Here is a 22,387-nt window from a genome sequence, read left to right on the forward strand (position 1 = left end):
ATATACCCAGTTTTCCCATTTATACAACCTAATGTCACTTTTATCGCCTTGTAATCTCCTAATTTCTGGACCATTCGGACGAGAGGCCGCTCTCGACACACATTTCATGGTCTTGTACAATATGGATTGTACACATTGTAGATCTTTATATCCGAAGCTGGGTCGGCTGGCTGGCAATCTGTCTATAGCGCAAGCGAACTGAATTGCTTCTTCCGTGTTCTGACATTTTGACGTCGTGGGTCGTTCTGTGGTGCTAATCCTCCAGCGTAAATCCAACTACTCTCCCGCACACCAGGTTGGCGTGCAGTTTCTCAACGTCAAGGTGAGTCACGCTTTCAAAATGGAAGACGTCTATTGCTGAGCCATTGCTAATTGTGAGATTGCGGAGTGAACCGGCTGACTGGCCCCGAACACCGGCTTGCCAAGTTTGCATCACAATGAGACATCGTGATTTAGGTAGCGGCGTTCATTGTTGTTCGAAAGCCATGGCCCAAACACGATTGTGTTGGCTTGTTCTGCAGCACAAGCAAGCAGCGAGACACAAGAGAATGTGTATATGAAGCTGTCGCAGAGCGCTGTTGGCTGAGACACCACCGAACACAGCTGAGACTTTACCTGACTACTCAAGGCAAGGACACAGTCTTAAGGCTCCGCAGCATTTGTTTCCGATTACCCTTCTTCGATCACGATTCTTGGATCCTAGCTCGTCAACACCGCAACCATGTCCAAGATCCCAGACATGAGTCTGGAGACAGCTCGAGACAAACTCGGCGCCGAGTTTCTACGCAGGATCGACGGCGGCGACTTCAAGCACCCCAAATGCATCTGGTGTAAAGCGGGCGGAACCAACAACAAGAAGAATAACCACTCTCTCATGGACTGCCCTACCGCGTATCCTTTGGACAACAATCGCACTCAGCTCTCAGCCGACGTCCTCGGTGCTGGTAAGGAGGACGCTGCGGCTGCATACATTCATCAAAAGCAGCTTCTTGTGTATCCTCGACATGACAATGCAACGACTTTCTCGGCTCAACTCCCGCGGTCACAGATGGCGAGATACACGGTTCCTGTTCCGACTACATTAGCTCCTCCCCTAACTCCTCATCCAACTACATCAGCTCCTCCTCTACCTCATCCCCTAACTCCTCATCCGGCTCCTTTGGGTCTTTCTACTCCTTATGCTCCTTCTGTCCCGTCCCACAATCCCATTACCCCCGTCACGAGCCCTCAGCCGCCTGCTAGTTCCGCATCTCAGCGCGTGCCATCGAGTGTCCCACCTACGTCCATCGGTCAGGCCTCTTCTGGTTTTGCCAGTTCGTTACCTGTGCCTACCACGGGCTCTACATCTGCAGCAACTGCCCAGATCGAACCTACTGTCGTTTCTCAAAGTCTTGTCTCTTCTGCTGTCGCAAGCGTCAACCTTCAGGATGCTCCTACAATTAACTTCAAGGAAGTCGCAAGCTCCCACACACGCCCAGAGGCTTCCAGTAACAAAGATGGAAATTCAGTTCTTGTGGACAATAAACTGGTCGAAAAGCTATCACATTTGGAGGATACCTCCAAATATCCTCTTAGAACATCGCTTCGTGTGGGACCAAACAAGAACACAGTAATCACAAATTACTTTCAGATGAACATCAATCCGAACGCGACCTTCTACGAATATCGAATCAAAGGCATACCAGCGTCCGAATCACGAGCCGGCAAGAAGCGTTATATGGAGACTGCTATCCAGAACATACCCTTCCTCCACCAGAATACTGGTTCGTTTGCCACTGATAACATTGAAACCATCATCTCTTGGGAAAACTTACATGAGCAAATCACCAGCGAGCAAGTTAGTCACGGCGATCCGGTCACTCGTGCTGGTGGCGAATGGAGACTGGTGGATATCATTGATCGGGATACCAAAACGCGACTCGACTTCTGCTACTCTGGACAGATTGATATTGCCGGCCTACTATCTTATGCAAACACAATGAACACTGACCCCACGGCCTACAATCCCAGTTCGGCAGAAACTGCACTCAATATCATCATGGCCAAATGCATCGCGAATAACAACACTTTGCATCTCAACAATCACAAGTTCTATGTTCGCGATGCTGGTCAAGATCTGAAGACGTACGGGCAGGGCAATATTGCTCCGCTTAGGGCATTGCGTGGATATTCCTACCGGGTACATCCGGGCATGGGAAGCATCCTCTTGAACATGAGTCCAGCCAACAGCGCATTTTGGAGACCTCTGATGGTCAGTGAAGTTCTCTTACATGGCCGAGGACCCTTTGGTGGAACGACAGAGGATGTGACACGAGCGCTCAGGAACGTCAGGGTCTATGTCGTTTACAACCGCGACAGTAAAGACAAGAGGTGCAAGCACCTAAACTGTACGGACCGGAATTGCAGAGCAAATGACAGAGCTGGTATGGTGAGCATGGACGTTCAGCATGCGAGACTCAAAACAGTCCGCGGCTTTGGGCGAAAGTGTAATCAACAAACCTTTCCGTGGGAACATAAAGACGCACGGGGCAACGCTATTGCAGGGGCCACAACCAACCCTACCGTCCAGCAGTACCAATTCGCCCAATACAGACAGCAACTGAAACATCCTGGGCTGCCAGCCGTGAATGTTGGCACAACTCTCAAGCCTACATGGTTTGCTCCAGAGCATCTTCGCATCGTTCCAGATCAGATATATGCAAAGATCATACCTGACGGGGTAGCAAACAACTTCCACCGTGAGGCTTGCCAGCGGCCTGCTGAAATCCGATCCCGGATTGAACAAGAAGGGCTCCGTCACATTCCGATTGATGCAGAAACCCATATACTCGTGAGTACCCTGGATTTATCTGTGTTTTACTACTGACGTTAGTTTAGTCGGGTTGTGCACAGATCAAAGTGACACCCATGATGCTCCAAATACCTTCCGTTCACCTGCCTTACCCAAGTATATTGTACGGCAACGCAAGGACTACCGTTGCAGACGGTGTGAGAGGACGATGGAACCTCTAGAATACCACTTTCCTACATAGAAACACTGCCAATGTGTCGTGGAAACTCATCCTAGAACCAGGTATCTGGAACGACTCAGCGACGCGGCTGATTGACAACTTCAACCTGCAACTCAGAAACACCGGTGTCTCAGTAAACCCCCAGCATGAAGGGGCACCACTGGTTCTGCCTGAAACTACCGAGTTCCGTCTGAGAAACACTATTAGAACCTATCTGAAGGAACCAAAAACGAAAGTGCCCGACATCTTTGTCTTGCTGATGAAGGACAAGAACCAGAAACTTTACTCCAGCTTCAAGTATCTTACCGACAAAGTCTTTGTCCTTCAGTCTATCTGCATGACCTTGAACAGCATGAGGGGTGGGGGTATTGCACAATACATGGCGAACGTAGCCATGAAGGCAAACCTGAAGATGGCAGGCATCAATCATTCCGCAGCAGGCGTAGACACCTGGCTGGACAAGACATTAGTCCTGGGTGCTGACTGCACACATCCGGGTAGTGGGGCACTGAAGGGTAGCCCTTCTGTTGCGGCTGTTGTCGGGTCACTGGAGGCGAATGGTGGAAGGTTCCGTGGAAAACTCAAGCTGCATCCGGGCAAGCAGGAGGTATGTGTTCTTATGCAGCAAACTATTCACCTGTCCGAACTAACCATAACGTTCTTAGATCATTTATGACTTGGAAAACTTTCTTCTCGACCACTTTACCGACTGGTATACACACCATCAAGGCAAGTTTCCAGAAAACGTGCTCTACTATCGCGACGGCGTTAGTACTTCACAGTACGATGAAGTCATCGACACGGAGCTTGCAGGTATCGAAAAAGCCTTTGACAACCTGGTAAAAGCAAAAGGAGGAGAGAACATCCCGAAGCTGAAGATTACCGCAATCATTGTAACCAAGCGACACAGCACCCGTTTCTTTCCTCACAAGAAAAGCGATGAGATGAACAACGGCAACTGCAAACCTGGACTTCTCGTAGACAGCGTCATCACATCACCGTACTACGCGGACTTTTACCTCCAGTCGCACAACGGTATCAAGGGAACTGCGCGGTCTGCCCATTACACCGTCATCAGGAACGACATGACTATGACAACGAACGAGTTGGAGGATTTGGTGAGTCTCATAAGCATGTGTAAGAACATTGCTAACGAATACACAGACTCACAGGCTCAACCACACTTACGTCCGGGCCACACTAGGTGTCTCCTACGCCGCGCCCGCCTACTATGCTGACCGACTGTGCGAACGTGCGCGCTGCTACCTACGCGAATGGTACAATCCGGATACCGATAAGCGCCAACATTACCATAACAAGCTCGTCGACACCGAGCGCACAGTTGAACAGAGACGCAACAACATCAATGCGAATATGCCCGCACGTACCAGAGGCCACAAGAAGACGGAGGCAGACATAAAGGCAGAAAAGGACGACGTAGAAGATATCGAGAACAGTATGCGCACATGGCTTAGACCCCAATACGAGGCAAGGTGGGACGCTCAACCAGACGATGCCATTCCAGATGTCGAAGGAAGGAAGAGACGGTTCGAGCAAACCATGTATTGGATGTAGACCTGGAAAGAAAGGGAGATGAGTCGAGTATGTTGGTGGACCACAGACGTTCCTGATCCACAGCTGCGGACACCTTTTCAGTTCTAACACCTCTCTTCTGGATTTTCCTTTTTGCTTCATTTTACTTGTGTCATCGCGTGCTATGTTCATGGTCTCATTCATACTGTACGCCTTGCTTTTGGTCGATAGAATTTCCTACTTAACAAACTGTCCAAAAAACGCTTTGATTGCAACAATCAGCGCTGTCACTTTAAAAATGATTCACGTTTAATTATAGAAAGACGTTCCTCAACAAAGCTTAGTTTCAAGACGGTAACGGCAAGACTGTACACGTGCACTTAGATGGCCAATGGTGATACGTTGACTAGCTATGCCTTGAATGCGCTACGCCAAGCTGACCGCAAATATTAGACGCTCAAGAAGGACGACACGGAGAAAACAGAGTTGAAGAACGATATGGCTTCATTTCAGAAGGCTGCTTGACCTTGCGGAAGCTTGAGAAGAAGATGCGGACTAGTTGACATGCAACACTAACGCTAGACACCTTTACCACCGAACACCTTTAGCCATTATGATAGGCTTTCCCTAGTCTAGACCATGTCAATACAAACGCTGTGGCGCTGAAATGCAATGGAGATAAAAGAACCAGAAACCGCTATTGCGCCAACCCGTCATCAACTGCGTTAGAAATGTGTGCGGCCATTCGCTGCAACAAGATACTCTGATCATCTCCACTGGCCCTGGCTCAGCTTCAATAAGCCCTCTACGCACCCTGCCTCTTCTGCGGAGTTTATACTTGAACGACCACTGGCATCGTCACCGTGCATAAACTGCCGCAGCTCGTCGTCTTGCTCGGGGTCGACAATACTCTTGCCGCCTTTTCGCTTGTCCTTGGCTAGCATTGCACCAAGACTTGAAGTCTGTGACATCAGGTCTGTATTCTCTCCCAGTATCCGACGAGCTGCACGGGAGGCAGGAGGTGTAGCAGCGACCTGACGGTCGCGTCGCACAGACTTGGACGCGTCAGGCTCCCAGTTCTCCTTATCGCTCTCTGTTTGTGGGAACTCGTCCGACTCAGTGCTCTCGCCGCCCTTCTTGTAATCGGCGTAGTCGTTGTTGGAAAAGCGGCCATTAATAGTCGAGGCGCGTTGTATAGCACTGCGGGACTTCTTGACGAGTGGGCTGCCCTGCACTTTGTGTGAGCTGTGGCGTGCCATCAAGGGGCTGCTATTTTGGCGAGCCTGGTTCTGTGCTAGTATTCTTCGGTTTGCGCGTAATATGCCAATCGCGTCAGCCGCACTGCCACTCTCTTCTTGCTCCGCACGTGTTGTCAAGCTGGTTGTTGACCGACTCTCTGGATCACACCAGAACTCCCACGCGCGTGAATCCCGACTCCTTCCTATGTTCGATGCTGTCCTAGGCACCTTTGGGCTTGGCTCGCCTCGAGCGGCAGCGGCTAGGCGATCATTGAGGCCAGCTGCACTGTAGCTCCGTCGCAGGCCAGCCGCAGCACGAGAGAAGGAAGAAGGTGTCTTCTTGGATTTAGGCGGTGACGGGGTTTTGTCAAGATCGGTGACAATGCGTGCTGTGCCGTCCTCGTTGGTCGATATCCGTACGAAGGAGTGCTTGCGCTTCAGTGGTCGGGAAGGCGTCTTTGTCGCATTGTCGGGCGACACAGAAGGCTTCGGAGGAGGGTTCGGAAAGGTGATGACTTCGGGCGTGTAGTCTTCCAGATATCGGACGAATGACGCGCTGCGACGGTTGGAGATCCAGGATGTACGTTGTTGCGCGGCGCCCTGTGACGATGGTGCAATCTGTTGCGAGTTGCTTACTTCGACAGACACGTTTTCTGTACTTTGGGCTTCGGTTGATGGTTCTACGACTGCTTCGTTGGCGCTTTCTGGTTCGAGTGCGGAAATGGCAGTGTCGATGGTGCGCGGTTCCGGGATGGTTTCATCTGAAGTGAGTTCTGGCGTTGCGGGCTGCTCTGGTGGGTCGGACTTGGGGCACTCGTCCGACTCTTTCGGCTCCGGCGCGTTGTCGATATTGTGCGCCATGGCTACCGCTTCATCCTCGGTGGGCGGATCCGACATGGTGGAAGAAGAAGACATGAGCGATGCCGTGGAAGATGGTTCGAGAGGCCGGGAGCGACGGCGGTCGTTTTGGCGTTTATCTAAAGCAGGGCGTGATCAGAACGTGTTTCGAAAATCATGCGTACACGAAGCCACACGCGACATGTCGGCGCGATGTGATAAAAGGCGGATAAAAAGCAAGCAGCAGCGACGCGTAGAGCAGACGGAAGCACTTACTTTGGAACCAGATCTAGGACGCGATGTTAGCAGGGGCGCGCACACTCGTGACGTGGAGCAATATTGGCGCCTTACCTGAACTTCCTTCTCGCCAAGCGCGACCTTTTGGACGATTTCGAGACGTGCGGCCTTGTCGGGCTTGGGGTTCCTGAGGTACTCGGACTTTAGGACGTCTTCGTCTTCTTTGCTGCACGATGTTGTGGTCAGCGCTGATGGGGTGTTGTCGTGTCGCTTGCCCGCGGGGTAGGCCGAAGTAGTTCCCGATGGTAGGTTGAGCACGAACCAACGCGTTGAACATGGGTCGACACGGATGCGATGGAAGGGCAGAACTTGAATGGAATGGAAGCATACCTGGTGCGTCTTCTCTTCTGGCGAGCAAGAGCTTTGTTGTCGACATCTGGTGGCATGTGGTTCGCGACGGTTTCCTGCGAATGCACGAGAAAGGCCAATTGACCACTAAAACTGGCGCGTCTAGCAGTGGGAAGACGCGATGACGCAGGTGACGAGAAGGATGGCAGGGGCGATGAGGCGGACATGATGGGACGAAAACAGCGAGCGTCAGGAATTGGACTTTGTGCGATCAAGGAACAACTACCATGAGAATGAATATTATAGCAGGAAGGACAGCGCGTTCAATATGGTGGCAGGAAAGTAGTGTGCGAGGCGCGTCTTCAGTCGCGTACGTATCAGATTGGTCCGAGCCGGGCGCTTGCCTATGTCGTGCATCCCGCTTGCCTGAACTCGTCGTCTGTGCACACAATCACACCAGCCTCATGTCTCCGTTATCCATACTGCAGATCGTCACGCATGCACGAGCATTCTGAGGCTGAGCACACAATGCGCTCGCTCATGGCCAGTCGAGGCGTGCATCCGACCAGAACGCGTGCATCTCCTGAGCGGGTTGGTCTTTCTCGTGGTTCATCGGTGCGCCTTGCTACGAACTACGCGCATGCGGGACGACAATTATCGACTTTTGCTTTTCCAATCTTCTCAGCCCTATCCTGGAACACGCCCACGGAACGCGTCCGGGCAGAATCAGTTGCACAGCATAGTCCTGCTTCTGCATCGATATGCTTTTAATTGTGGCCCCTTTCCAAGGCCGTCTGCTCCTACGCGTACATGAGACGTGACGAGACGACATGTTCCATTTCCGAGTGCGTTGGGCCGAAGCAGCTAGTGCTCAAAACGAACGCGGTGAAACACGTCAGCACGTGACGCACTAACACTTTACGATTGTGCCCGCGAAACACGAGTCCAACACCTCACGGTTCCAGTTACACCGACCGTTCACGCAAACTCTCTATCATCGGAACTCTCCGATGGCATCTACGCATCATGACCGCTACCATCTAGGCAGCGACACGTTATCCATCGACTTCCTAGGACCGGCCTGCAGTCTAACAATCTCGGCGACAACCCTCACCGCAAGATGCACCGCACAATACTAAACTACCATTCCATCTCTATTCCCGCAGATGCGCGTACTCGCCCGTCCTTCTTAGCATCTGACCTGTTGCATACACTTCTGTCTGTTCCCACGCTCATTGTTCGATTTTCCTGTTACCCCACATCCACCGGTGAAGACGTCCACACAAGGCAGAAGGTTTTGGTGTAAGAGTCGGCGTTATCCGGACCCTAGAGACACGATTCTCTTGCGTGAAGACTGATCGGTCCCTTTCTGCCTTGAAAAATACACGTCAACGAGGCCTGCACCAAAGACGATGAGTAAATTACTTCTCTCGGACCGAAGTCAACAGAAGCCATTTGTCAGACAGCTTACTGCCCTACATGCACGTGATGTGCATGGCACTCCTGAAGATCCAATGCTCGCGCCTTCAGTGACCAAGACTCAACCTGGTTCCTGTGGCGTCATGCAACCCTTGAGCCTCACCGGTTTTGGCCCCATTTCCCTATCTCGGCATCTCCCTGCTACCTCCTGGCCCTCTGCTACGACGAATGATTGGTGGAGGCTCCCCCTACCCAGATTCTAGCCACTATTCGTCTGTCGCTCTGGATGGTCCTGCAAAGCAAGACTATCCGGCCGCTAGGTTCTCATCTGTGTAGCCGAGCTAATGCACCAAGGACTTCGCACAAGGTCTTCACAACCGAGAAACTGCAGTTCAGCCAGAGATGCGGTCGCGTCGTGGTGTAGGGCTAGCCCTATGGGTCCACCTTGACAGGCAAGCTCCGCTTCCGCTGCAAGAGTTCCGGGAGTTGGGATTCTTTCGTACGATACGATCCGTCTTTCCACTCCTGGGACGTGGGTCATGACTGAACATTAAGCTAACACCTCAATTGGCTGGAGCTCACTTCCTAGTTGCATGGTCGCAGGACATCACTACGCACGGTCTCAATGTCCGTCTCGCTTTCATTCGCTGAGGCCAGAGCTTTCTTTCATCGATTTCATCTCTAGTCCTTTGGCGGGATGCAGAGCTTAGGCCTCTGTCCTATCTGCTCGGCATTTATCCCACGTCCGCAACAAGCGTACCATCTCTTACACTGCATTACATGTTTAGCCAAGAGTCATGAGACTTCCATACATGCCAGACCAGCGAATCAGCTCCTTTATATCGGCTAGTGACCAGCATTCGAGAGGAAAAGGCGTTGGAAATAGGCAACCGATTCCAAGAGGCTACGAGTCCCGCCCTCAGCCCTTCACCCTATCCTGCCACGCCTAGCTCCGGACATCCTTGAACGTTACAGAAGACTGTGGCAGTCGTTCTCCCACCCTGCTAGCACTAGATCCGAGCTTGAGGAGATTACTTGACACAACAGGCTTTCCATCTTTTACTTTACGCTTCAAAACATGCTCATTGGTAAAGTCACTTCCACATACGCCTATACCGTACGCGATGTCCCAATGGCCGCCGCTTTTCAGCGTTATTAGACGATTTCAGGCCGGCTGCTATGACCTGTGCGTCTCATTCACCGTCTTCACTAATCCAGTGCCACCCTTGTGAGTCACGGACCTCCATATCATAGTGATGAGGGTGTTGACGGGCACAAGATTGAAGCCCAACTTATGTCTAAGCTCTGTGGGACAGAAGTCACAGAGTTGAACTCATAAGCCCATATTCCCCAGAATCCTCCATCAACTGGATACGTCTCGGGAAAGCAATGTCTAGCAATATGCGCGTCGCAATAGCAGGTAAGGCATCCTTGATTCAACAAGCAAGAACATTACTCGTACAGACGCCCTGCTTACGCTTGCAGGTACCTCTGGCCTAGCACTCTTGATCGCCCAGGAGATCAACAACTCGACGAGCCACCAGTTGATCATCCTATCGCGGACTGTAAGTGCCTTGGGGAAACGACATAGCATGTTTTGACTACAAGAAATCACGCTCATACTCATTAGCATCAAACAAGCCTCATAGCGTCCGGCTACAACTGTCAAGCTGTCGACTACAACAATCCCGCATCGCTCCAACACGCATTGATGGGCGTCGACACTGTCATATCAACTGTCATGGGCAATCCACAACTTCGCCTGATAGAAGCGGCTGTACAGTGCCGGGTACGCCGCTTTGCACCTGCAGAATTTGAAGGCCAGCCAGGTCTGCGAGGCCAGAATGCGCTGCTCGATCGGGGACGCAGCTCAGCTCTGGCCTTGTTGCATCATTACCGTGGCCACATGCAGTATACAGTCTTCGTTTGTGGCATACTATACGAGCGCTTCTCCGTAAATGGGATGATGTCTCATCGCATCGGGGTCAACAGCGGGTATGGTAATGAGGGAGAGTTCATTGCCGACCCCCGGCAGATGACTTCCATAGCGCCAATATATGACGCAGCGAACAATCTCTCATGGATATGCTTAACCTCTGCGTACGATGTGGCACAATTCGTCGTTCGTGCTCTCGACATGCCTACATGGCCTTCTGAGATGAGTATGTGTGGTGAGCGCATGACTGTTCATGCTTTGGTCGAAATCATCAGGACGTGTAGAAGTAAGTATAGTCGGTCCTTGCTTGTAGATACGGTTTACTAACATATCATTAGACCGCCCCTGGGCTAGCATCGATTACCAAGCCCCCGCCAGTACGTATACAGCCTTGAACAGACATGTACACAGATACTGATAGACGACATAGACCTTGAGTACCAGATGACCATGGCTCAATTGGGAGGAGATACAGCCGGACAGAGGCGGCTCGCACCGCTCCTTGCGACAGCAGAGGGGCGCTACGATTTCATGGTGCCCGCCTATCTCAACACTGTCTACCCAGACATTCAGGTGACTCGCTTCCAAGACTGGTTCCTGCGGAACTGGGCCTCGATCCCGTGAGCAGCTACCATTGCCAGAGCCATCCAAACATTCGAAGATACTTCCAAGCCGAAGAATACCCGCACAATGCTGGACATCCTTGGAAACTCGATAGCCTTCAATGAGGCCCCACATTTCGTTTTTCCCACTTCTCTCCTACTCTGTTTTCGTTGTCGAGCGTGTTTGGTTTACAGATGTGGAGGCTGTTACTGGGTCGAAATCTCCATTTGTGCAGAAGTCATGGTTCTGTTGACCAAGAGTTTTGGTCTGCAACTGCGATGTATGATCACTTTAATCCTTTCAAGGCTGCAAATCGATGTTGTCTTCATTCATTACAAGGGTTGTGAAGTTGTGACCAAGGTTGGTATCGCTTAGGCCTGAGACGCTACCTGGTAAGCCTCCACTCCGCCAACACCACACGCGACACTTTGCGGCTCGCTCCTTCCGAAGCATAGACGGCGCTAACTAGATTTGCAGAAGCATACCCGATCTGCGATGATGTGAGAAGGGCCCGGTCAGAGTTTGACATGAATCTTCGAGGGAGAATTACATCAACTCGACGTCACCGGTGGGGCTTCAACTCCCCGCTACCATAATAAAAGTCCAACGCGCCTGAATACTCTTTCCTTCTCAGTATCACAAACACAACTTCTATCACATCTCCAACACCAAATCTAGATTCTCTACGACTTCAACTCCCTCTCCATACCAACAAAGTAAGTTTAATTTCATCGGGCGGTATGGTGGATAGTTTCGAATTTACCGCTTCCGGCGCGAGACTCGAAACTCACCACTATGCACGCGTCTGTTTTCCACTCACTAACATGTTTACAGCACACAAACACATTCAAAATGGTTTCCTCCCAGCAAGGCTACTCCAACACCACCACCGACTTGAAGGGCAACGCCCAGGCTGTCAACGAGGCCCAGTCCAACCTCCCTCTCCCTGAGCAGCCACCCGTCGCCTCAGACTTCAACTCCTCCGATGCTCGCACCGTGAACGTTGGCTCCGGTGGCCAAGAAGCCTCTTTCGCCTCTGGTGGTGGTGCCATCCGCGATCCCGCTGTCGGCGCTGGCGGTGTTGCCGGCCGTGAGGCCAAGGATGGACTTGGTGGCATCCCCAACGACGCTGTTTCGCGCGAGGCGAAGGACCACTCTGGTCTTGCCGACACAACAGGCAAGGACTACGGATACCCCCAGAAGAACGACCCCAGCGGCAAGCAGTAGAGCACTGCGCGAGGAGGAGTAATAAGATACCCGAAGCATAATGGGCGTGAAGAATTTCACGATTATGATGGCCACTATCACTGCGCTTAGTAGCCGGACTGCAAGAGCAGTCTTACGATAATCAAATGAATGAAATGATCAACGAGTCAACAATTCGACATGTTTGTACTGTGATACCGTGGTGACGACAAGCGTGTTGATCAATCCCATCATGTCGTGTGTTAGACGCCAGACAGATGCGATCATGACGAGTGCTCGCGCGGCACCAAAAGCAGTAACAGCGCCTTGCCGAGTAGCACCCGTTCCCGACGCCATTTCAGCGCCAGCATGCACACATGCCCGATTCTAGGCCATAGACAGTGGATTCTCTGCCGGTTTTCGATCTACAGTCGTTCGACCAGAGCGGGGTCGTTTTGGTAGGGCTGAAACAAGGCGGGATGTTTCGATGTGACGAGGTCATGACGCAAGTACACTGGGGCGTGAGGGCTGAAGGTATACATAGGAAGGCTGTCACTGTATCAAGCTATGCCACATCACCTCAACCACTACAACTTCTTCAGTCCAATTGATCGAACGACGCCCGATTCCAACGACCACACCTCGAGAAACTATAAACTGCATCAACATGTCGGCTTCACACGGACAAAAGGTATGCTCTGCCCCTTGCGCTTTCATACCGTTCACTGTGGTTTTATCATGACCTCATGCGACAGATCATGACATCCGTAAAGCTCTTACTAACTTAGCACTCTTAGGTCACCACTGACCCCGCATCCAAGATCCCTATCCATGAAGGTGTTGGCACCGTAACTTCAGACTCTCTAGCAGGCGAGTCTTTGAAGAACTCTGGCTCCTTTGGCGAGGGCAACCCCAAGGCCGCAGCGAGCCAGCAGCCCTCGTCATCAACCACCACGAACACGCACGACACATCCAACGCCACCAAGCTCGATGCCGCCGTTAATGCCGAGGCACGCGACGCACAAGAAGGATGGAATGAGGAGAAGATTATGAACTCAGGCAAGGGTCTGGGCAAGGGGGCTGGTTCGTCAGGAGGTTCGGCTGGCGTAGCACCTACCGGTCTTGCTGCTGGACAGAATGTCGACCCAAGGGTCCTTCAGCCCAAGGGCGCCAACTTGACAGAAGACCCCAACATGAGCGGCAACACCAAGTTTGGTGAGATTGGCACAAATGACGACCCTGCTAGGCAAGCGGAACTCGACCTCGCCAAGAGGGCTGCAGCCAGTGCTGGGGTTGAAAACAAGGACCTGGCCCAGGGCGGCGACAGCAAGTTCAGCGCTCTGGGAGACACTAACGCTTAGGAGACAGATTGTCCGGGGCGATGTTTGTATGATAGATTACGAAGCATAATGAATGAATGAACAAATGAATAATGATTCACAAGCTAAGTCGATGGGTGGTGTTGAATGGCGACAAAGTCGAGGGGTGAAAGCAGCACGTGGCGGGGGCTTTCCAAATCGGGCCTCTTCCGCGGGCACGGACGCGGGCCGTTGCAGCACCCCAAAGGTGGCCTTTCGCGACGCGGCATCAGCCCCAACTGTCAATGCCGTCCATTAACCCACCTACGCTCCTTTCCTTTGCCCAACAGTCCACCGAACCGATATTGGGTCTGCAGTACCCCGATTGCACAGTTGAGTGCCCACCATGAACGGCTACGGCGACCATGGACACGAGGAGGACCCGTTTGGGCCAGCAAAGGGTGGAATCGTATCAAGTTTCGATGCATTCCGTAAGTCTTCACTCGCGCACTGGTGTCAGCAAGAAGAGGAGACCAATGAGCATCATCATGGTCTCGATGTGTAGATACATCTAGTGATGAAACCCTGGAGCTCACGCGACAACATGCTTCATACACGATAGGACCCCACGGCTGACGCCTATGCACAGCGAAGACCAAAAAGACATACCTCGTCCAAGGTCGCAACTCGTCCGCATGGACAGTGACGCTGATCTTGACATGCTTCTACCTCTCCTGGTCCGAGATCTCGCGCTGGTACGCTGGCACAACCACACAGTCATTCGCCGTTGAGAAGGGCGTATCCCACGACATGCAACTAAACCTCGACGTGATAGTCGCCATGCGCTGCGCCGATCTTCACGTCAACATGCAAGACGCTGCCGGCGACCGCACCCTCGCCGGCGAACTGCTGCGCAAGGACCCGACATCATGGTCGCAATGGACTGGCAAGAACATTGAGAGTGGAACGCACGAATTGGGCAAAGAAGGAGGCAAGCAGGCACCTGGATGGGAAGAGCTTTGGGACGTACACGGACAGTTGGGCAAGGCGCGCAAGAGGAAATTCAGCAAGACACCCCGGGTGCGCGGTCAGACCGACAGTTGCCGTATCTACGGAAGTCTGGTCGGGAACAAGGTCCAAGGTGACTTCCACATCACGGCTAGAGGCCATGGGTACATGGAATTTGGAGAGCATCTGGACCATTCTAGTGAGTAGAGACATCTATGGCTCGTGGAGGTACCGTCACTAACGTTCAACAGCATTCAACTTCTCCCACGTTATCCGCGAAATGTCCTTTGGCCCGTACTATCCCTCCCTCGTAAACCCTCTCGACTCTACCATCGCCGTAACACCAACACCGGACGATAAATTCTACAAGTTTCAATACTACATCTCCATCGTACCTACCATCTACACCGACGACGCTTCGATGGTTCCCCTCCTCCAAGCGATCACGTCGACAGAGGATCACCCTGCCTCGAACATCTTCCACACCACACACGCCATCAAGACCAACCAATACGCTGTTACCTCCCAGTCTCACAAAGTACCAGAGACCTACGTACCCGGCGTGTTTGTCAAATTCGATATCGAGCCGATTATGCTGGCCGTGGTAGAAGAGTCGGGAGGCTTCTGGAGGTTGATTGTCAGGCTAGTCAACGTAGTGAGTGGCGTCATGGTAGCTGGAAGCTGGGCATGGCAGATGTTTGATTGGGGAAGTGAAGTTCTGGGTAAGAGGAGGAGAAGAGGCGATGGTGTTGGTGTGCTGGGAACGCCGTCTGTGGAAAAGAAGAGCTGGGATTAAGGAGAAGGATCGATACAAAGGAGGGTGCATTCAATGGCGTTCAGGGCATGGGAATGTGAGTTTCATCTTCGGGTCTTGTGAGTATGCAAATATACTAGTTCTCAATTCTTTCAAACCGCGCAGTTCATCGGGAGAAGATGGTCCTGGTGATGAAAGTGGTTAGCGACTGCACAATGGTATGTTTCGCTCGCTCTTCTGGCGATTACAAAATGCGAAAATATAGCTGACGTTATAGGAATAGCGAGTGCCACTGTCAGGCGACCCTTGCAATCCATGCTGCATCTTAGACTTTCACGTACTTTCCACTTCTTTGATTTGTCGCTTGGCGCGTTTGTACCACAAGGTAATAGGCGAATGTCTCTCACTTGGACCTGCGATACCCTCAATTCTCTTCAACTGTTGTCCTCGCCAACCATCGAAAATCCACTATTCCCCACTCTCAATTCGAATCAGCTCAGCTTGATTGCGATTATGTCGTCGCCAAATCAGCCGCCAGACCGAGTTGATTCGCAACCTCAAGATGGGACTCAATCGCGCGAGCCAGCTCAACCCCAGGGGACAGCCTTTGCAAACAACCTTAATCATAACACCCCGCCGCAAACCATGAGGCTGGCGAATGGCCCAGGAAGCGGACACGTGCTCGTTAGCAGAGAACGGTTGTCTGACGATGTCCGCAGAAGTGCTGGCCTGGGTTCTCTGACGGCGACGTCGCCGCAATCCTCAGAGCAGCGTCTCGAAGAAGCAAGAATGCGATTTGACGATCTTCTGGCGGACCATCAGCTTTTTCAAGAGGCGATACAAGCTCAAACGCAACAACAACGGCAACAAGATCCACTTCGTCAAGAAGGAACCAGAATGTTGGATGCAGACCTGCAGCATCGTCGGCCACCGGCCTTTGGTCAAGATGCGCCGCTAAACTCAAGTCAACAGCTAGTTCAGTATGGTCAGCCTCGGTGCTCCATGCCCGCTCTTCGATCCCAACCTGAGTTTTATATGACAGGAGTGACAGCTGTCAACACTACAGTGCAGCCTGTTGCCGATGACGCTGGTTGTACAATATGTCTTGAACCTCTCTCAGACGATGTGATCAAGCTCCAGGCCTGTGGTCATATGTTCCACACAGTCTGTGCACAGAGCTGGTTCAATGAGAGCGCGCCGCGTACGGGTTCTAAGCGAGGTACTTGCCCCAATTGTCGGCATGAACTGTATGAACCAGACCCGCCATATGGGCGTAGGGGGCCGCCACAAAATCTCGACCAGCCAGTGATAGGTCATGGCCAATTGCATTCCATACCTGCTCCCAATCGCGAATTATTCAGCCGCCGCGAAGAAGCACGTGCTACTACACAACTGTCTGAGAGCGACCGCGGCAGTTGGTTCGCTAGGAACTTTCTACGGCCTTCGGTGGAGGCAGAGGTGCTACAAGAGCGTCCTCAACAGGCTCTAGCCTTTCCTCCACAGCGACAGGTCACTACTCGTCAAATATTGCGGGGCGAACCCATTCGTGGAGACCGGCGATCTCACAACGTTGCTTTGGAACATGTGATGAATGATGCTCCGGCTCAAGAACACGCGGTTGATTTTTCTCCAAGGACATCAAGTCTTCCTCATAGGGGAGCTACTCGCCGTCAGCAGGCTGGTCAAATCATGACTGATGCATTGAGGGTCAATGCAGCTTCGAGGAATTCGCATTTTGAAGACGAATGGGTTGTCTCAGACGCGCTGGATTACGTTTCTAATGTTGATAGGCCTTCTAGGACACCTTCGACGCCGCTGGAAGGCCCCGGAGCACCAACACCGACAGCGGACCGACAACCAGTACAACCACATGAGTCTCGTGCAACTATCGCAGAACGTGCAATCGCACAGCGCCGCCCTCTACTACTGGAACCGGGTCTGAACAACAGAGACGCAGATCTCCCACAAACGGTACGACGTCTAGCAGTGGGTTCTCATCATACGGCAGCTGATGGAAACCGTGACTTTATCTGGGTTCCTGACTACCAAGACCATCGACAAGTCATCATTCCGCCCCCTGAGCTTACACCAACTGAACGCGCTATCCGTGACCTGCAACACGAACAGTATTTGTTGTTGGATCGTCTTCGTGAGGTTCAAGACCAACTAGGCAGGCACCTGCAAACAGCAGATGTCTCTAGAGAGCGTACGACTGTAGTACACCGACCTGCTCCAAATCACTTTCGAGGTGGAATACAGGATGACCCGTCAACTGGGCGGCCGCCACCAATCGCAATTCCTCGCCTTGCCGACCCAGCGTTTCCTGACTTACGATCGGCTCGCGAGTTCCCTGATCGAAGGGCTGTAGGCCCAGGAACAAGTATATGGTCGGCCGATCATGTTGACCCAAGAGAAAGCAGCAACGAGACACAAGCACCTGGACGACGGACTCACATACTGTCAATCCGCTTCGGCAACAGGGAAACGACGGAGTCGCCCGCAAGGGTAACAAACAGCGATGACCAAATCCCATTGTCCCCTGTAAGCACGTATCCTGCAGCATCATCAGATCGACAGAATGCCTCAGCAGACAGTTCAGTACAGATTTTGGGAATCAGGCAACAATACAGGGAGGGTCTTGAGCGTCTGGGCCGTGAGTATGAAGATATAGAGAGGCTCATACAGGAGAGCAGGCATCTGGACCAGCCTCTTGTATCTACACCCACTGATGACAATACTCCAGAGGTACCGCAGTAAACTCATTCCATGATGGTACTCAAATGACTGGTTGGAAGGAGAGCGGTTGAAAACGGCTGTTATCCAGAATCGGTACGATAGAGAGCCTTTTCGGGCCTTCCATGATTCACTTGGAGGGGGGAGGGATCGAGAAGGCATTCACGGTAGATTGCAATTTGTTGACAGGCACTCAGCTGCAGAGATGTAATGCTCTGCGAGCGAACGAACCAGCTTTTTGGTGCGTGAGCATTCTTTTACTTGTCGCCTTGGTAAGAACAATACGAATAGACTCTATTCGCTCGATAGTGTTCCTTCGTTTCACCTAACTGCGCAATTACTTTGAGAATCCGTATCTCTCTCAAAAGTCTTGTCGTCATTGTTGGTATTCGCCTGGTGCTTTCAATATAAGCTGACTTACAGAAGTGTGGGGGCAGTGAGCCACAAAGAAGAGTCACTTAAACGGTAATACTCGCTCTTACTGGATCTCACAGTGTCCGTCGTGCCTTCTCTTACACATAGCCTGACTCCATTGTAACTCTACAGCAGAATTCTCGCTACCACACACTGAAAACAAGCAACCTATGAGAATTGATTCCTCTAAACCCCAATAACCTTTCTACACAAATACTTATCTAATCACACACTTCCATCCGCTTTCAACGAGACCAAACATGAATCAACCAAGTAATCCTGAAATCCAAGACCCCAGCATAATGCCAGCACTTAGCATGCCCGCTCTTCGCAGTCAGGGCGAATTCCTCATGGTCGGCGTCATGCCCGTAAGCGCTCAGCCCGAAGACTCGTATTGTTCAATCTGTACGGAACACCTTACTGAAGACGTGGTACAACTAGCTGGTGCATGCGGTCACATGTTCCATACAGTGTGCCTTCTCGCCTGGTTTCACGGTACTGGGCGGCAAAATCGCACTTGCCCAAACTGCCGCTGTGAGCTATACGCCGCACCGGCCAGTCGATTACCGGATCCGGCCGCTCCTATTCGCACCGTGGGATCTATCATGGCTGAGAGAATAAACAACAGGGTAGCTGGTAGACTACCAGGCCTGTTAGTTTCTAGCAGGCTTGGTCCAGCAACTCCTGTGAGTCTAGAAGGATACGACGAAGAATGGGACTCTCGGGTAGCGTACGATACTCCTCTTGTATCGGATCCTACCCTCTACCCTCCAGACGTGATAGCCCGTGTCGGTCGCGCTGCACTACGCCTTGGTCATCGCGATCGACGCGCAGCAGAGGAAATTAGCGCATTTTATGGGTTCCCTGCTTTCGCACAGGTACTCAATGAGCAACGTATCTCAGGGCCGGAATCGTCCAGTCAGCGTGGCATTTCCGCCCAAGCCGTTGCTGAACGAAACGATATCGATGGAGCGGAAGAACAGAATGGCGTGGATTATGACTTGTCTTGGCGAACACCCGGACTGCGATACCATTAAAAACTCTGATCTTACCACGAGTATAACTAATCTGTGCGACGAGTGTTGGTTTGCGGATCGCTTGTCTTGCCGTCAGATATCGAGACGTTGTAGAATAAGTGAAGATTTACGATGAATATCAGCAAAAAAGGTTCTTCTGATTTTCACCCTAACGCTTGTCATGATGGTATTATGACTAGGATCAGTGAAGCTTTTGTGTTGAACATTAGCCATCTGTTCGTGTGCAGGGTTTGAAACAGTGAAGAATATCATATCTTTGTGTTGGTTATTGGCTACGCAGGTTAGCAAGGTTCTAACGGTTTGCGGTGCAGCTTTACATACATGAAGCTCAGAGACCCTCCTCATCTCATCAAGCAATGAAGAATTTTGGGAGCCGTCTCAAAGCCAGGATGAAGTCTGTCGTAAATTCAATGCCATCTGGTCCTTTACTTCATCACCCACTCTCTTTCACTCCCTTTTGGGTCCGTCAGATCACGCTCGCTTCCAAGCCACTTGGCCTCTCTAAACGGCAGTATGACAGCTAGCACCTTCGCCTTGACCAATCCCAATGGCAGTGGCCCAAATAATCTACTATCCCTACTCCATTCCAAGTTATCTCCTTGAACCCAGCAATGCCCCTCAGGCACCCTTATCACTTCTTCCCTCACGCTCGCCCATTTGCCTTCGACATCCACTGCCTCTAGATCGGTGTCGTGGCGCCCAGGCGTAACTACACTGACGAAGTCGCCTGGCATCCCAACAATGCGCTTACACCCGCTCTCTTTCGGAAAGATAGGGTTTGAGTAGGTTATAACGTCGCCAACGTGAAGATTACGGCCTCGGCGATGGAGCGAGGAGTAAAGGATCCATGGGCGAGATCGGTAATCGTGAGGAATGGTTGGAACCATTGAGATTCCGCTGGTAGCGCCTACGCCGCCAATGTAGGAGTAGAATACGTGTAGGAAGACGAAACCTTTCGCGACAATGAGTGCGCTACCTATGGGTATGTTGGTAAGTGGCTTGGAGAGTAGTGCTCGAAAAGACTTACGGCCAAACACCTTGGGAAAGTGGTTGAGGGAACGGTCCATTGTGGCGGCACTACAATCAGCTCCTAAGCTTTGTTATCGCTCTAGCATCTTTCTTCTTATGGCTTTGTGCGTGGAAGCGCTAGCAATGCCGATGTGGAGTCGTTGTCGCAAGAGCATGGTGAAAGGGAAAGAACGACCAAGTGCGGAATCCACGATAATGTGGTATCTCCGACGCTAAAATCTTAAACCCGATATGCATCCCACTTTACGAACTTTGCGAGACTGACAAACGAACGCGCAAACATGGTTCATGTTAATGATGAAGTCGTGGGACTGAAGGAATCAGCGCAGGCTGCATTGCGGTAAGTGACTGAAAAGGTAGTCCTGCTATCCCGTGCTGATCATCTGCCCAGGCCTGCACCGACCGGACTCGAGGGTAGAGGGCTTTTGCAAGATGCTGTAAGAGGTGCTTCCTTCTTTCATAAAAACTCTCACTTGCATGGAACATTTTGTCCTGATATCTTCTCCAATTCACTCCTCAAGCATGCGCGTGGAGCGTGTGAATGATGTTTCAGATTGATTCTACATTCTTTGGTCTTTCCATTTCGAAGTGCCGTAGTCTTCACATAGACTTGATTTACTTCTCTAGACTCACTAGGATTCTTACGTCTGGCTAATACCGATATTTTTGTACAGACTTGATAACGTCCTACCATGACCTCAATCCATCAACGATTGATGTACTCACTTCTGAGCCGTCACCATTGCAATTCATGCGCCATGTCGCGCGTAACCGGCCCTTTGTTGTCCGAAACGGAGCCAGAGACTTCAGAGCGAGAAAGAAGTGGAATACAGGATACCTGCAAGGTGTCATGCGTGGTCAGAACGTCAACGTAGCAATCACACCTCATGGGAACGCCGATTCAGTCATCTCACTAGCTCCAGGATGCTCAGTATTCGTCAAGCCATATGAGACAGAAGAACCCTTTCAGGACGTTCTAGAGAAGATTAAGCGACAAGAATGTGAGAAAGACTACAAAGGCCCAACACACTATGCGCAAACCCAGAACGACAATCTCCGCAATGAGTACGCCACGCTTTTCGCCGATGTGCCCAAAAGCATACCTTTCGCGCGAATAGCCCTAGAACAGGAACCCGACGCAATCAACTTCTGGCTCGGGAATTCCTACTCGACGACTGCCCTGCACAAGGACAACTACGAGAATATCTACGTCCAGATTCTCGGTCAAAAACATTTTGTTCTCTTGCCGCCCGTGGAAGCAGCTTGTGTCAATGAGAGGAGCGTCCTGGCTTCTACATACACTCCGAAGCGTAACGAAGACCCATCTTCCCACATGCTTGGAAAAGACGATATGGTGATCAAGGTGGACGAGCCGGAGGAATACGTACCTTTCGCAACATGGGATCCTGATCAGCCCGCCACCAACACTACGCCTTACTCTCAATACTCGCAGCCACTTAGAGTAACACTAGAAGAAGGCGATATGTTGTACCTACCGGCACTCTGGTACCACAAGGTGAGCCAGAGCTGCAACGAAGAAGGAATCTGCTGCGCGGTAAACTACTGGTACGACCTTGACTTTAGCGGCGGGTTCTGGAGTACCGCGAATTTTGTGAGGAGTACCGGGTTGCTGAGCATGCAGGAAGAGGCGGACAGTGAAATTAGAGACGAATAAAGTTGATGCTTGTTGAAACAAAGGAAAAACTGTACTACGATTATGGGTATCTCTAGGATCAACAGTGACAAACAAATCTAACGCCGAGGCAA

The 22,387-nt window shown here is 51.6% G+C and overlaps 6 protein-coding genes across 6 annotated transcripts; 5 read left to right on the forward strand and 1 right to left on the reverse strand.

Annotated features, from left to right (window-relative positions):
* Nucleotides 1–721: 721 nt before the first annotated feature.
* Nucleotides 722–4,586, forward strand: ACET3X_002396 (uncharacterized protein; the record flags this gene model as incomplete). The annotated part of the gene is made up of 5 exons (XM_069449134.1): nt 722–2,830; nt 3,013–3,618; nt 3,677–3,778; nt 3,818–4,129; nt 4,176–4,586. 5 exons carry the CDS (start codon nt 722–724, stop codon nt 4,584–4,586), a joined length of 3,540 nt encoding a protein of 1,179 aa, XP_069308943.1.
* A 460-nt stretch (nt 4,587–5,046) lies between these two features.
* On the reverse strand, nt 5,047–7,530 carry ACET3X_002397 (uncharacterized protein). The gene is made up of 4 exons (XM_069449135.1): nt 7,247–7,530; nt 6,971–7,082; nt 6,896–6,908; nt 5,047–6,759 (listed from the first exon to the last, which is right to left on the reverse strand). The coding sequence occupies exons 1-4, from the start codon at nt 7,429–7,431 to the stop codon at nt 5,312–5,314; spliced, it is 1,758 nt and encodes a 585-aa protein (XP_069308944.1). The 5' UTR covers nt 7,432–7,530; the 3' UTR covers nt 5,047–5,311.
* Nucleotides 7,531–10,024: 2,494 nt separating this feature from the next.
* On the forward strand, nt 10,025–12,389 carry ACET3X_002398 (uncharacterized protein; the record flags this gene model as incomplete). Its single annotated transcript, XM_069449136.1, has 7 exons — nt 10,025–10,043; nt 10,109–10,188; nt 10,254–10,845; nt 10,898–10,936; nt 10,990–11,179; nt 11,797–11,878; nt 11,997–12,389. 7 exons carry the CDS (start codon nt 10,025–10,027, stop codon nt 12,387–12,389), a joined length of 1,395 nt encoding a protein of 464 aa, XP_069308945.1.
* Nucleotides 12,390–12,924: 535 nt separating this feature from the next.
* Nucleotides 12,925–13,772, forward strand: ACET3X_002399 (uncharacterized protein). The gene is made up of 2 exons (XM_069449137.1): nt 12,925–13,038; nt 13,145–13,772. Exons 1-2 carry the CDS (start codon nt 13,015–13,017, stop codon nt 13,706–13,708), a joined length of 588 nt encoding a protein of 195 aa, XP_069308946.1. The 5' UTR covers nt 12,925–13,014; the 3' UTR covers nt 13,709–13,772.
* Nucleotides 13,773–14,051: 279 nt separating this feature from the next.
* ACET3X_002400 (uncharacterized protein) lies at nt 14,052–15,449 on the forward strand (the record flags this gene model as incomplete). The annotated part of the gene is made up of 3 exons (XM_069449138.1): nt 14,052–14,136; nt 14,295–14,852; nt 14,905–15,449. The coding sequence occupies 3 exons, from the start codon at nt 14,052–14,054 to the stop codon at nt 15,447–15,449; spliced, it is 1,188 nt and encodes a 395-aa protein (XP_069308947.1).
* A 5,452-nt stretch (nt 15,450–20,901) lies between these two features.
* ACET3X_002401 (uncharacterized protein) lies at nt 20,902–22,295 on the forward strand (the record flags this gene model as incomplete). The annotated part of the gene is made up of 3 exons (XM_069449139.1): nt 20,902–20,960; nt 21,012–21,064; nt 21,295–22,295. 3 exons carry the CDS (start codon nt 20,902–20,904, stop codon nt 22,293–22,295), a joined length of 1,113 nt encoding a protein of 370 aa, XP_069308948.1.
* Nucleotides 22,296–22,387: the final 92 nt, after the last annotated feature.

The sequence above is a fragment of the Alternaria dauci genome, chromosome 2, assembly GCF_042100115.1.
Source record: "Alternaria dauci strain A2016 chromosome 2, whole genome shotgun sequence".
Lineage (NCBI taxonomy): Eukaryota > Fungi > Ascomycota > Dothideomycetes > Pleosporales > Pleosporaceae > Alternaria > Alternaria dauci.

Bases quoted from the DNA above. Each gene is read 5' to 3' on its own strand.
- ACET3X_002399 (XM_069449137.1), top strand. From the start codon at position 13,015: ATGTCGGCTTCACACGGACAAAAG. The intron at 13,039-13,144 runs GTATGCTCTGCC...TAGCACTCTTAG, and splicing joins CGGCTTCACACGGACAAAAG to GTCACCACTGACCCCGCATC.
- ACET3X_002397 (XM_069449135.1), bottom strand. From the start codon at position 7,431: ATGTCCGCCTCATCGCCCCTGCCATCCTTCTCGTCACCTGCGTCATCG. The intron at 7,083-7,246 runs GTATGCTTCCAT...AACATCGTGCAG, and splicing joins CAGAAGAGAAGACGCACCAG to CAAAGAAGACGAAGACGTCC.